The sequence below is a fragment of the Aphelocoma coerulescens genome, chromosome 7 (assembly GCF_041296385.1).
Source record: "Aphelocoma coerulescens isolate FSJ_1873_10779 chromosome 7, UR_Acoe_1.0, whole genome shotgun sequence".
Lineage (NCBI taxonomy): Eukaryota > Metazoa > Chordata > Aves > Passeriformes > Corvidae > Aphelocoma > Aphelocoma coerulescens.
Window position 1 is genome coordinate 19,107,441 of NC_091021.1, and position 14,842 is coordinate 19,122,282.

At 35.9% G+C, this 14,842-nt stretch overlaps 1 protein-coding gene across 1 annotated transcript in view; it reads left to right on the forward strand.

The window, feature by feature from the left end:
* The first annotated feature begins 895 nt into the window (after nucleotides 1-895).
* The window catches only part of SLC25A12 (solute carrier family 25 member 12), a 46,642-nt gene continuing 32,695 nt past the window's right edge, over nucleotides 896-14,842 (forward strand). Inside the window, exons 1-4 of the mRNA XM_069020674.1 lie at nucleotides 896-964; nucleotides 1,456-1,509; nucleotides 5,471-5,613; nucleotides 10,412-10,527. Of these exons, the coding sequence (XP_068876775.1) occupies nucleotides 953-964; nucleotides 1,456-1,509; nucleotides 5,471-5,613; nucleotides 10,412-10,527 (325 nt within the window). The 5' untranslated portion in view covers nucleotides 896-952. The remainder of the gene's footprint in view (nucleotides 965-1,455; nucleotides 1,510-5,470; nucleotides 5,614-10,411; nucleotides 10,528-14,842) is intronic.

Sequence of the window (14,842 nt, forward strand, 5' to 3'; positions counted from 1 at the left end):
GCTGGGGTTAAATCATGACACTGCAGCTAGCATATATATATATGGATTTGCTGAACAAGATGCTTGGGTGGTCAGATGGTTACCAAATAAGATTTCTAGCAAAACTTTTCCTGCTGTCAGCCGGGACATAGGCATATACGTAGTATGCAAACTCTAATTTATATGCAGAAGGTTTTTGTTGACATGGGACTGAAGAAAGTTGTACTCCAGAGAAAAGTTGTTTTAAACTTGAGTCTTTTAAACTTTTAAACTTGTTTAATGACTATCGTCATAAACTACCAGCTACTGTATTGTAGTTTAATATCTCACTGTGTTATTTGAGGAGTACCAGAATCTGCCCTTTCTATGTTTTCCAGTGGCATGTAATAAAAGACACTTCTTTGGGCCCTTGAAATAGCACAGCAAGACAAAATATGCAGTTTTAAGTCAGATTTTATAAGCACTTAAGGCTGTCACCTGCATGCTGTTAATTTTGAAGTATAAAGTACGTGTGTGCATATAAGACCCTGTCAGAAGTTGCTGAATTCCACCCAAATTTTGGCCCTATGGTTGTACGTTTGAAATACGGAGCTACAACCAATTTGCAGCCAAGCTGCCGGAACATTAGTCTATGAACAGTTTCGGCACTTGAAACCAACAGGTACAGCTTTGCTGACCGTCAGCGGCACGGCTGCATCTGTTACGCCAGAAATGAGATTCTGCAGCATTTTAAAAGGCTCAGTTTTGCACTGTGGAGGTGCTACCAGCAAGCCCCCGACAAGGACCCACACCCGCGCCGCCGGTGTTTTGGAGGGGGGCGGACGCGGCCCCCACACGGCGCTACCGGGCTGGGGCGGGGCGGGGCGGGGCAGGGCAGGGCGCTCACCCCACAGCGCTGCGCTGAAGTGGTGGTTGCTGCTGCTGCGGCGGCGCGGCGGGCGGGCGGCTCCTCCTCCTCCTCGGCGGGCGCAGTATGGCGGTCAAGGTGACTCTCTGGCTCCGTCTCTGGTGGCAGGAGGAGCCGGGGGGATCCTGCGCGGGGCCGGGGGCAGGCGGGGGGAGGCGGCCGGAGGCGGCCGCCGCCGCTGCGGGATTCCCGCGGGGCCGGGGAATGGCGCCGACGGGGGCGGTGATGGCGGGGCGGCCCCGGGGGAGCGGCAGCGCAGCTCGCGCTGCCCCGCCCGCCGAAGTGCCCCGGGGGGCGCGGGCCGGGGTCCCCGGGGCGGTGGTGGCGGTGGTGGTTGTCGCGTGGGGCCGGGGCGCCGCGCCTGTCGCAGGCAGGCCGGTGCTGACAGCTGTCACCGGCGCGGAACCCCGTGCCGTCCCGCGGCAGCACGGCGCGGTCACGGTTGAGGTTGGGCCTGCCGGTCTGACAGGGGACCCCCTAATGCAGCCTTTGGCTGGCGCGGTGGGTTTTGTCTGCGGTCTTGACAGTAGCCCCGACTAAGCGAACCATTAATTTGCTTGTGTTTACAGGTGCATTTAAGCAAAAGAGCGGATCCTGTTGAACTCCGAAATATTTTTTTGCAGGTAAAAAGATCTAATATCATTTGAGTGTCAGACTTCTGTTTTTTGCCTTTTCAGCAGTTTGCCATGGCATCAAACGCGTGTTGTGCTGGTGGGACACTTAAAAGTTCACTTTGCGGGCACAGCGTATTGAAGGGACTGTCAGGCATTGAGGAGAAAACTGCTGCTGGCACAAATCGTGATAACCATTCCCAAAATATAATATTAAATAATTTTCTGAACTATTTTCTAGTTTTCTATAAAACAAATATTTATGACCAAGTACTGTTTTTTTTTTTTTAAATGCACCTTTGCAGAATCCAAAAAAATTCTTCCATGACTGTATGTTTTGTCCCTAGGATTTATATGTGTTCCTATGAATGGAACCGCTGGCAATGTTTTTAGAACTTAAAATTTTAATTTCTCAAGATTTATATATTTTGTAATATTAACCTTTGCAGGGCCTTGGAATTAACATATATAAATAATGGTATGAAGGTTTCTCCACTCCTTAGTTCCAGTAAAGCATGATCAGAAAGGAAAATCCAGTCAATCCTAAAACTCTGATAATAAAGTTTGCATCAGGCATATGGAATAAGAAGGACAAGAACTATGTTTTAGGTCCATAGTTGGGCCACTGATATTTCAAAATGACTGAAATATCTTTTTTCCCCTAATGTTGGGTGTTACACAGTATATTCAAGAAGCTTTTCTCTATTTAAAAAATTAAAGAGTATAAAATTAGAGCTAATACTGTAAATAATAAAGTCTATTATTTAACTTTCTGGTTCTACTATACCATCTGACAATTTCCATATATGATAAGTAGTCAGAGAGACCTTTTTGCCTGACAGAGAGGAGTTATATCCCAACCATAATTTTGGTGGCCTTTTCTTTTTTGTGCTGGATTGCACTGTAGCATTGCTGGAGTGCAGAAATTTAGAATGCTGGCATCAAACTGTGGAAGCTCAACATTTAGTTTCTAGTTAAAAATATTCCAACACAGGTTTATTTTGATTGACATGGCATTCCGCTTTTGTAGATAAAGATTACAGTAGGGTATGTTAATAAAATTAGCAACATGAAAATATTATTTTCAATAATATGTATTAATACAGTATAAAAACGTGATTCCAGGACACCTTTTTCCAACTTTTTGCAAAATGCTTCTGCACATTTGGATGAAAATAAGTGAAATGAGGTGTCAAAATACTCTATTCAATTGTAAATGTGAACTCTTTATGATTCTTGACATCCAATCAGTAGAAGTTCTTCCTTCTGGAAATAAGCAGTTGAAGTCTTTGATAGTGGTCATACAGAGAACAGTGGAGAGGAAGAACATTGTACAACTGGATGTTGAAATTTTCTTTCTGATAGTACATGTTTTATTGACCTAAAAAAGAGTCTGTTTTTAAAAAACGGCTTTTTGGTCTTCTCCACGTCTGTCTTGTTTTCTTCAAAGAAACATGCAAATGAAGTTGTGGATTGTTTTGTGCTGTGAGGAGTGAAAAATATGAGAGCTGTCCTCTCTTCCTTTGAGTATCTGAGATTTTGCAGCATAAAAAAAAGCATAGAAAAAGAGTTTGTATTTCTTCTGCATTCTATTTGATCACAGTTGAATTTGAAATTTTATTTTTGTTTGATGGTTAGAAATCGAACTTAGTTGCAGGCTTTAAAACAAAAGAGAATCACTCTTTTCAGAACTAAGTTCTGAAAGTCTTATTATGAAATGTAGTTGTAGAAAGTCTTATTATGAAATACTGCAAACATCTAGGGGTCAGATGTGTTGTGCTCTTTGCTGAGAGTGCTGGCCTCTTCTGTGCGCTTCAGCTAAAGGTCGTGCATTCCTTCCTAAATTTGGCTTCCCTTGGAAACGTTTAGAAGGGAAGATTTGAACGGTAGGCCTTGTAACCATCCACCTTAATCACAGAGAGTGTACTTAAATTTCCTTCTGTTCATGCATGTCTCCTAATGTGATAGGTGCCCTCTGGCCATGCAGTTTATGTTGTATCTTAAAGGATAAACGATATATACCTTTCTCTTCAGAATTTCTGAAGTGTGCTATCTTCTTCTTCTAACTGTTTTAAACTGTTAAAAATACAACGTTTGATTTGCATTAAAAAGATGTGCTATTTCTCTTAATCCTGGAACTATGAAGTGCAGGCATTGAAATTTCTTGTCTGTGCACCATCAAATAAGTTACCTCTTAGGTGTTTGCTAACCACAGACTTCAGTAGCATTCATAAAAGAACAAATTCCATACCAGGTTATCCCAGAAGGATAAAAGAGTTAGATGGAAAAACAGTTACCAGATTTCTTAGTGAACCTTCATTCTTAGACAAGACACAGTCAACTTTTGGAAAATATAGTTGAATTATTCCCTGCCTGTTGAATTAAAGTGTAACCTGTTCAAGCAAGGTGGAGAAAGAAACAAAAAGAAATTTCCAAAGCATTGTTTCTGAAAGTGTGGAGATACCAGAGTTTACCAGATTGTAAACTAGAGTAGGGAGTTTGTGTGTTTGTCTTATGTGAGGATGTTTTAAAAAAAAGTCTCACGGAAATTCATCAAGTGCTTACCTGAGACAATCTATAAATGTATACTAAGAATTTTGTGTTATAAAGTAACAGAGTTCAACACTGAGAGGAACATAGATTTGATTGATGTGGTATGTTTTACATTCAAATTAAGTTATAATTTGAAATTGCTTATTTTGATCAAAAAGATTCTTGACTTAATTTATATGGTGAAAACATAGGACTGATGTATTTACATGCAGAGCTACTTTGTTAGGCCTTAATTTATTGACTTGCTGCCAAACTCTTCCAAAATGCCACGACCTTCTCATATGGAGCTCAATGATTATTTTTATCTCAAAATTTTTTTAACAAAACTTTGCCCAAACAGTTTTTATTGTGAAAGGTATTATTATGTATTATTATTTATAATAAACTCCAATAAACTGGTGTCTGGAGAAAAAAAAATGGTGTTTAGATTTTGACTGTCTTCGATATGCACTGTACTGTCATACAGTTGACTTCAGTGATTCTTGAAGATATGCTCCATACTCTGCATGTTTGGTGGTCCTTCATACATAATTTTCTTTGGATTTCATATCTTGCAGCAGAACTGTGCTTTGGAAGGCATTTTGCAGTCACTTGTGTGTACAGCTGAGAAGAAAACCTTTCAGAGCTGATTCAAGGAAGCCACAGTTTCATTGTGCTGTCATACTGGCAGGAGTGCTGAATTAAGGGATTCCTGTCCATCGCTTTGTGTTCCTGTTTTAGTGAAAATACTCTATTTTAGTTCTCCATGAATTTAGTAATCTTGTTTACAGTGCAGTCTTGCAAACAGCTGTCATCACAGCTATAGGGTGGAAGAGGGAGAGCTGATGAGGTGATGTGAGGGGCTGATACTGTGGAAGAGATACATGAGATGGTGAAGCAAGTGCTGTCTGTGTGTGTGAATTTTTCCTTAAAAACATTAGTTTAAGGATAAAAATTACTCTGAACATTTATTTCTCACAAATAGAGAAAAGAAATAATATATATTTTCCAAAATAGTCATAATAAAGATCAGGAACAATTATTCAGAAGATACCTGCTACTAGAAATTGTAAGAAAATTTATGAGCTGTGGTTTCAGTGTAGCTACAAATGGAACGCTACAGCATGGTTGTAAGTTTTATAAATTTTTGCAATTACCTGACAGTTTCTGAAATATGTAATTGTCTTTTAATTAGAAGATACTGGTCATTATGTGAACATATCTATTGTACAGGGGAATCTGAGTGTTATTAGTATAAAACTAGTACAGTAACACTCTTAGTTTAATCCAGCCCTTTAATTTCAGAGCAGTTACGTGCAGACAGTTGTGCACCATTTTAAGTTATATTCAGTAAAGATACTAATTTGGTAATTGCCAATAATTAGCATCTAAATGGATTAATTTTTGTTTGTGTTCCTTTGGTTTTTTATTTTTACTCTAGTATGCAAGTGTTGAGAAAGATGGTGAACATTACATGACCCCAGAGGATTTTGTGCAGAAATACCTAGGACTTCATACAGATCCACGTCACAATCCTAAAACAGTGCAGCTGTTGGCTGGAGTGGCAGATCAAACTAAGGATGGGTGAGAATTTTGCTTTCCATTTGAAACTTGTAGTGCATAGGTAAATGTATGAGTGCATGAGTTTGATAACTTCATCTTCTAAAATACATTATTGATTTTGTTACACTTCAGGTTTATTTAAATGAGAAGTTTTTTTCACAAGTACAATAGACTATACATTTTTGAAAACAGAAAAAATGGCAGTGTTTGACATGTTTTTTTTTTAAGTTAAGATTTATTTTGATGATATTTTGTTAAATTCTACAAAAGCTGAGGAAGTTGAATGGCAGGTAAGTTTAGTGTAGTATGGTTGCCTTGGAGAAGTTCTTTTCTGTGTGTCCGCATCCATCTTTAGGTACTGTTTAGAGTCTTCAGTACCTGTAATTAAACATGAAAATATGGAAGAGCTTTCTTATTTCTGTAGTATGCAATTCAAATCAAACCACTGAGGTCTTTTTTAAAGTGCTGACTTAGAAAAGAGAGTAGTGACTCTGTGGAGGAAGAAGTTGTTTGCCTAATCAAGATCAGGTCACACTGCATAAAGCTTTTCCAGCTCCTGCTTGCTTTTAGACCGTTCTCTGAAACTAATTTACAAAATGTCTGCTCCGCTGAGGTAGTGCCCTCTAACTCATTTGTCTTCCAAGGAGCCTTTTCTTCTGCTATATGTAGGATTCTAGTTTTGGCCTTGGATTGTAGTAGGAGGCATGGACATTGTTAAAGTAAAGTGAGAAGGTTAAGATGGATCAGAGAAGAGGTCAAGAATGCAGAAGTGAGTAGTTATTTTGTAGAGAAGAAAATGCTGTTAAAATAGTATACAATACATTTGTAAATATAAAAATGTAACTTATTTTAAATTGACAGCTCCTTAACTTCCTTGGTTACTTAAATTTTGTTTTTGTTCTCCTGCATTCTGCTCTAGAACATTTTATTAGTTTGCTTAGTATCTTGAGCAGCTTGCACAGTATCTGTGCTGTAGAAATGAAATTGTATGTGCTGTATACTTCTTACTCTAAATGACAAATATAGGATCTCCTGTTTGATGTAATGCTATATGATTTTTCTTTTCATAAGGCTGCAGCACTTTGATAATATATTTGATTATACATACATTTGATAAATCTAAGTAACCTGTCTCTGTTTCCAATACATGGCTGCAGTTTGTTGCTTTATTATGGATTGAAAAGGTAATTTTGTATGCATCTGTTCAAATAATAGTTTAATTGATAAAGTAAACCAACATGCTTAGCATCTTGTTTCTCTGAAAGCTGTTGGTTATCTTTTATGGTATGCATTTCTTCAGAAAAAGGCTTACAAAAGGGTCTTTCTTACAGTAGGAAATCATTTGTTTTACTGCTAAAACAGAACTTTCAGGCATTGCTTTTTTGTTACCTTCCCTGTGAATAAGATTTTTGTTATTTTTGTTAATTGCTTTTTTCAAAATCTGGGTAATATTTGAAGCGAGATAATCAAGTATGGGTAAGTGTGCTTTATCACCTTCTTTATGGGATGAGTGGGATTTTTATTTTGCACAACCATATAGTTTGAAGTGTAAAATGCTTAATTGTTTGAATACTTCTCTGAAACTTTTTTCTAAATGTTTTAATCTATATTTATATTTAATCTATATTTAATCTGAAGAATTTATTATAGCTCCATTATCATCATCATTTTTTTTTATATTCACATTCTTTCATTTGTAGTGATCTGTAATATATCAAAATCCAGACTCTAATAGCATGAATAATTATTGTAGTCTTCAACTTAATTCCAGGATGCACTGCATCTTTCCAAGGACTTAAAGTTACTTTATGAAGTCCAAGGAAGTATCAGTAGTCCTGTTCCATGCATATACCTGTATATTAAACGACAGCCCAGTGTCATGCAGCAAGTCATGGAGAAGCTTTGGGTTCTGTTAGAAAATTTCATTCCTGTATCTGCTATCATATTCTCTTAGCCTTGCTTGCCCTTGAAATAAATAATCAGAGGGTTGGTGATTGCTTCCATTGTTAATATTTTTTTATTTCTTTTAGGTTTAAGTTTGGCACTTTACAGAAACAGCACATTTTGGAACTGTCTCTCTATAGGCATGTGTTCAAAAAAAGCATGTTTTTACTTTTTTTCTAATGGTAACTTCATCCTTACTTAACTGTTCCAGAGAACTACTATTGCCTTCTCCCATTACTGCTGTACACGACTGGTTTGCTTTAGTGGAACTCGGTAAAGTAGTTCTTAAAACTGTTCACTTCCAAAATGTTTATTCCTCATTGTTACAAGTGCATGTTCTTGTGCATAAAGAAATTTATATGATGACCTCTAAATTAGAATTTGGTTTAAACTTGCCTGTTACCTATTTAGTACAATAGGATTTCACTGATGCAGAAAGCACTCCTGTGTCTTCAGGTGCAGGCACTGATTTTGAAATTAGGATAAATGCCCTCTCTGAAGAATATACTTACATATATATTTATATGTGTGTGTATATATATACATGCACACATATATATATATATATATGCCAAAACCAGGTAAAAGATTTTCTTCCCCCTTTGAACATCAAAATTTCACAGTAGTAATTCAAAATTCTTCATTTTAACTGCTTGTTTCTGGGTACTGTTTTTATCATCATATCATTCTTAAATCTGGAAATGTGTTCTTAAGTGAAGTCCCCAAGAAAGAGTTCATATTTCATATAATGGAGAGTCACAACAGAGCTATACATAATGTCTAAAAAGCTATGTTGTGTGGGGAAAAAATGAGAAAAGTAGTAGAAAAAAGGAAAGAGAAGAATTGCGAACGTGTGGGTTACTTTGTATGTTTTTGAAGGGTAGCAGTACGGAAGAAATCAGAGGAAAAGAAATTTTTTTTAAATGTTACAGAGAAAATGAAAAGTGAGTGATTTGATACTGTTATGTACTCTGTAATGCAGTGGGTTCTCAGGATGATACTTGAGTACTGAGTGATTGGGTGGGAAGCTCCATCATTCTGTTTAATCCAGCTCCTGTTATGTCCGCCCTAATGGCTAATGGAGGATCACAGAGGATATCCCTGCTCTTAAGCATTGGGAGTTGAATATGTGGAAAGAAGTTGAATGTGTCTTATCTCCTTTTGCTGTAGGCACTGTTATAGTGAGACCTCTGAAGACATCTTTCAGGTTCAGGCATCTATGAATGCATTCTCCAGAGATCAGCCCTTGATCTTGTCAGTTATGAAGCTTCCTGGTTAGGAATTAATTTGTGTGTCAGCTTTATGCTTGTGTGTAAGGTATATTTTGAAATGATAGTATTTACAATTATTTTAAAGGAACATTTATTTCTTTGATACTAACCTTTTATTTATCAAGATCATCCTTTGGATGAAATTGACTTTGCATGTGAAGGACCATTCTCATATCTCTGATTTTTGTGGCTGAAATATGATAATTTTGTATTTTCCATATCTTTAATTATTTTCAAAGTCACTAGGTTTTTCTGTATTTCCTGTGCAGTGCATATATACAAGAATGTTAACATATTTAACCTTTTTAAAGTATCTCAATTCTGCTTCATGTGTACTTTGATAGGGAAAGACTAGATAAAGTAATAATAGTGTGAATACTGTGATTTTTCTTTTCTTTTTTTTTTCTTGCGGGGAGCAAAATTTATACTTGGCTCTTTAGCAGTAAGCAGTAATGTTTGAAGTAATCACTATGGGCTAATGATTTCGTATGATGAGTACTAAGTTCAGATCAATTATGTACATTTTCTAGGTAAATTTCTAGGAAACAGTGATACTCTCTGCTTTAACAGCATTTACTGATTTATAGTAAATTTTTTGTTCAATATAAAAAATGTAATTGAAATTCTTATTCCCATTGATTATTTAATGCTGAAATATATATCCCGTCATCTGTCCTGTTATTTTCTTGTGCCAGCTTTATCCTTTATCTGCTCTTAGCTTCAGGTTTATCTTTCTGCAGCTGTTCATACATACAACATTAGGATCCCTTCTAAAGGTTTTTTTGTGTTGGTCAGAATAAGCAGAGTTCCTCTAGAAAAGCTACTTATTATCCTAATAAGTTATCTATGCATACATTCAACTCTGAGTTTATACGTGGTGACAAGGACTTGGATTTACTAGTGCATCCTGAGTTGTGCATAATGACTGTCTTGCATACGCAGCTCAGAATCTTGTGATCTGCTGTTACACTTAAATCCTTCCCTGCCTTGTCATGTCTGTCCTTGAGTCCAAATATATTTATGTTCTTTCTTTATTGGCCCCAAGTACATGACTTGGTGGTTCATATCACATTTGAAGTGTAATATCCTTTCCATATGCACAGTAAAGTATAACTTTTTCTGAACCTGTTTGTTTTTTATGAATGTTATGTATTGTTTTAAAGACATGTATGTTTTATAGTGTATTCCTGTACTTGCATTACAGTATCTTAGTTGAAATACATATGTAGTAATACAATGACAGACCTGTAAATTTCATGGTGTTATAATTTTTGTGGTGTTTTTATGTCTTAATTTTTAAATGCTGTCTGATTACACTTATAATTACAAGTAATAACTTGTGGGTGTTCAGTGAGAATTGATTGTATTTTGGTGTTGATGGATAGGAAGAATTCCATCGCTTCATAGAGGAATAAACTGAGTTGCGTAAATGTTAACTACTTGAATGTAACATACTTTTCAGTCTCTAGAGTGTTAATTATTTTAAGCTAGAATTTTATTTAATATTTGGATCAAACTTTTTTCTAGAGTATCAAATGCAAATTATCATTGGTATTATGAACAATTAAAAAAAATCTTTATAACTTTTCTGTTTTCCTTTCTAGGTTAATTTCCTTCCAAGAATTTTTGGCATTTGAATCTGTTTTGTGTACTCCAGATGCAATATTCGTTGTTGCTTTTCAGTTATTTGACAAGAATGGCAGTGGAGAAGTAACATTTGGTAAGAATACCTAAAGAAAAACAGTTTAAGAAAGTGATTATTATAATATCTGTCATAATAATGGTTCATGATGACAGGTGCATAGAAATGCATTTTGTGCGCTACTGTACTTTTTTCCTAAGACTCTGCATGAGTAGAACTTTTTTTTCTCTCTCAATTCAAGCTTAAGAAGTATACAGAGACAAAATACATTTTTCTCTGTCTTCTTGAATCAAGATTTTTCATTTTCCTGAAGTAGAAAATACCATGATGTTCAGTGTCATCCTAAGTAAAATTCAATACTCTGGACTTCAAACTCCTTCAACAGTGAGGGAGTTTTAAGATATGTTCTGGATCTCCACATATCTTTGAATAATTGTCATTTCATACCGTAAGAGCTCAATATAGAAATTAAGGAGGTCTAATAATTTGATTTCCTGTGGTAGTATTCCTTTTCTTGAGGAGCAAATCTTACTTTAATGTTATGAGTGTAACTTACAACTAGATCATATATTTGCAAAATTAGGAAGAAAGTCTGGCCTTTGGTTTTGTTACCTAATCACGTGAGTTAGTAATCAGACTAAATTCTCTAGGCTAACTATACTGCTTTATGACATTGCTAAATAACTGTTGCTAGCATTGCAGTTCAAGGAGGACTAGGCTTTATTTTTAAAGCTTCATGTTTATGAAAATTAGATAAATCAATGGTAAGAATTTTAATAATATGAAATGAGAATTAAATGTTTTTTCTATCCAAAAGAATAAAGCACTCAATAAAGAAAATACAAACTATGCTTGAATTTGTAACCACTTGCTGTTTGTACTCTTTCATTCTTATGACAATTACTGTAACTTGTTGGGGAAAAAAAAGCAAATGTCTTTTTATGGAAACAAACTGTTGGACTTAGGATGCCTGTCAATTTACATCATTAACTGAAGAGTCAGGTACTAAGCAATTTGGATGCACAACATCTTGAAAAGAAAATATTTTAGAATTTAAATAAAAGTGAAGTCAGTAAATGGAGTCATTAGGAATTGGACAAACCACTACAATCAGTGTGACCGTGTTAACAATGGTTTATTTAATAATCTTACAAAATGGAGGTTTGAACTTGGTAGCTCTCATGAACACACGTGAAACAGCTGGTTCCGTAATTGAACAAAAAGCCATTTCAGATTATATACAAGTTCCTGAATCAGACTGAGGATTGTTATTTCTATATAATTGAAGTCTAAAAGAAAACACAAATGAGAAATTGTAAAATAGAAAATTGGTGGTTTTCTCTGTATCTTTCTTGCTGAATTTTTTTGTAAGGCTGATAAATCTTGAAAAGGAAATTTTTGAGAGGATTTTAAATTTACTATTGGTTTCTTGGGGTGTTTTTGCAAAATTAATTATATTGCAATTATTGCTATATTTAACATTATGTTATTAACATAACATGGTACGTATTTTTTGTGCTACTGTTCCCATGTTTAGTGCTGGTTTTTTATCTTGGCTTGTTTGTTTGTAACATGGGCTACTTATTTTTACTTAATATGCATATCATACATATTAATACAACTGTGAAAAATGTGAATGATGATACATGACATCTTCAGAATTTGGTAACCCTGCAGTCAGTTTCCAAGTCAGTCTTATGGCTGTTCTGTAAATGAGACCTGCACTCTTTCATTTTCATGCCACAGAAGCAGAAAGGCACAGAGTTTAGTTTCATGTAAAAACAGGACAAAATAAAACACAAGTTTTAGAGTTAAAAGTTTTAGTAAATTATTAGAAATATGCTGAAATGGTGCTAAGTTGAGCCAGTTGGTGTGAGAATCACTATCAGACAAGTTAGGTTTTTTATAGACTGTGTAATGTATCCAGTCTGAGGTAGACCGTGTTGGTTATGAGAGCAGACATGAGTCAAGATTCCCTAGCTCAGATGAAACGCTCTGTGGATGTGATTGCATTGATGCCAAAGCTATCTCAAACCAGTAAGTCTTGCCAGAAGCAACATGGATTTACTGAGGTTTTTCTGCACTGTGCATCCAAAGCAAGGGACAGAATCAGCTTGGGTCTGTTAGACCAGTAACTTGAACCAACACTGGTTGTGAGATAACGTGTTCTCAAAAAATATTCTCATCTACTCAAATTTTCAGTTATCTGGGGGAAGTTAAGTATGCTTGTTGAATTTCAGAACTGTCTCTGTTTTTGAAAGCAAGCTGCTCTAGTTGGGTTCACTTCTGTTTAGGATTTATTTACTGACATGATTTTGAGCCATTCTCAAGCACTTCAGCATTTTACAGTCCTCTTGAGCCTCAGTCTGCTACGTGTCTCTTAAAATACTTAGCTTCCAGCTCTCCAGTGATGAAACTATTAATTGTGTCACAGAAGAACTGTCTTAGAAGACGACTTCAGAAACTGTTTTGTAGAAATACTTGTATGCTAAGCTAATCAGTGTCTTTGTCTGCAATATCAGATGTTGAAACATGAAACCTTCTATCAGTTTAATGTCGTCTACTACTTTCTTACTGCTTTGGAACACTTTTCCAGGAGCTTTGGACATGCAGAAATCTGTGTGAATGACTGCCATAAATGTGTAGTTGGTATTCTGCAACGTTTGTAAAGTAGGCCCATTGTAAGAACATGAAACTGGACCTACTTTGTTCGAGCAAACTGCACAGCATGCTCAGTACTCACTACATGTTTCAGCTGCGCTGGACTTGCTGTCAGCTTGGTGAATAAAAAGCAGTAAAATGACTATTTTAGTAACCCATTGATATGGTTGTAGTTTAAACAAGTTTTTAATCATAGAGAAATAGAGAAAAAGCATGTATTCCTAATCAAGTGCTCCTACATCTTCATAAATGCTTCCTAGGTGAATATTTTATGCAAAATGTGTTGCTGCTGGGCCCATATAATAGTGCATTATCCATAAAATATTTAAATGCTACAGCCAAAGCTGATGAAGACAAGTGATCTTTTTTCAGGTTGTTGTCTGTAGCCAGAGAAGACTGACAGGCGCTCTACTCTTTTGATTGTGGGATGTATTGACTGTGCTACTTAACATGAGTGAAATATTCAAAAACACTCCATAAAATTAATACTATTCTACTAAGGAATATTATTTTTATTTCTGTTCTGTGCAGATCTTTTGACCTGAATTCAGGTTAAAGCAAACCTGAATATTAAATCTGCTCAAGCTATTAGTTTTTTTCTGATGTTGAAGCAGATAATCCTTACTGTGTTTTAAAAGGTGAAGTCTGTGATTATCTGCAAAACTTCCCTGAAAAATAGGTTGTCTCACTGGAAATAAAAGGATTCTTTGTAATTTATCTCTCTGGCACACCACACAGTGATCTGGATTGCATCACTTTTAATTGGAATATACAGTTTCAAGGCATTTTCCAGCTGTTCTTCCTGGTAGAGTCGCCACAAAGAAAGCCATTCTCTGATAAACTGGAGAGTTTCAGAGATGCTTTTTCAGTTAAATACACATGCTGGTATGGATAGAAAGAGCTAAATATGTTTGTGATTCTTCTGTATTCAGAATTATTTTGGAGATAATTGGAAAATATTTATGGAACTGAACTTAAGGCTTTTAAAAACATCCTGCGCTCAAAATCTAATTACAATTATTTTGCTGAGTATAACAGCATCTTCTTCAAAGGCATTGGGGGAAGGAAGGTGATCAGATTCCTCCTAATGCAACTATGTGAAAATTGTACAATAATGGTGAATTGAAATAATAAATAATGATTTAATAGTTGCAGAATTTGAGTATACAAGGATACTGAAGTTTTGACCAATCTGTTTTCTTAGACAAATTTTAATCTGATAGAGAAAGTTCAGGTTTCCCTTAATCAGGGCATAGAGTTTGAGAACACTGGAAGAAGATGAGCAAGAACAAAAGAAAGGAGTTGCATTATACAAGCTAGTGCTTTGCTTATGAGTATTACTTTTCAGAAAATGGGGGGCACTTCTAGTACTCACTTAGTACTTCGCCATTTATAACAGGGCAGATGGATTGAAAATGCTAGGATTTGGATTTAATCTGAAAAGTTGTGCTTTCTAAAATAGTATTGGCAACCATAAAGACTGGAAACCTTTTAAAATATAAACAGAAAAGTACTCATAATCACATGACTACAGATGTGAGGATATGAGGGAAAAATCCATGTTTTCATCAACTGTGCCGTAAACCAGAACTGCTATTTTTTTTGGCCTCCTGTAAGCTGTACATTAGTTGCCTGTTTTCAAAGTGTCTTTTGCTTAACACATGCAGATAGCATAGGAAACATCACGGTTAGGACTTCCTTTTTTCCTTTTTTTTTTGTTTTGTGTTGTATA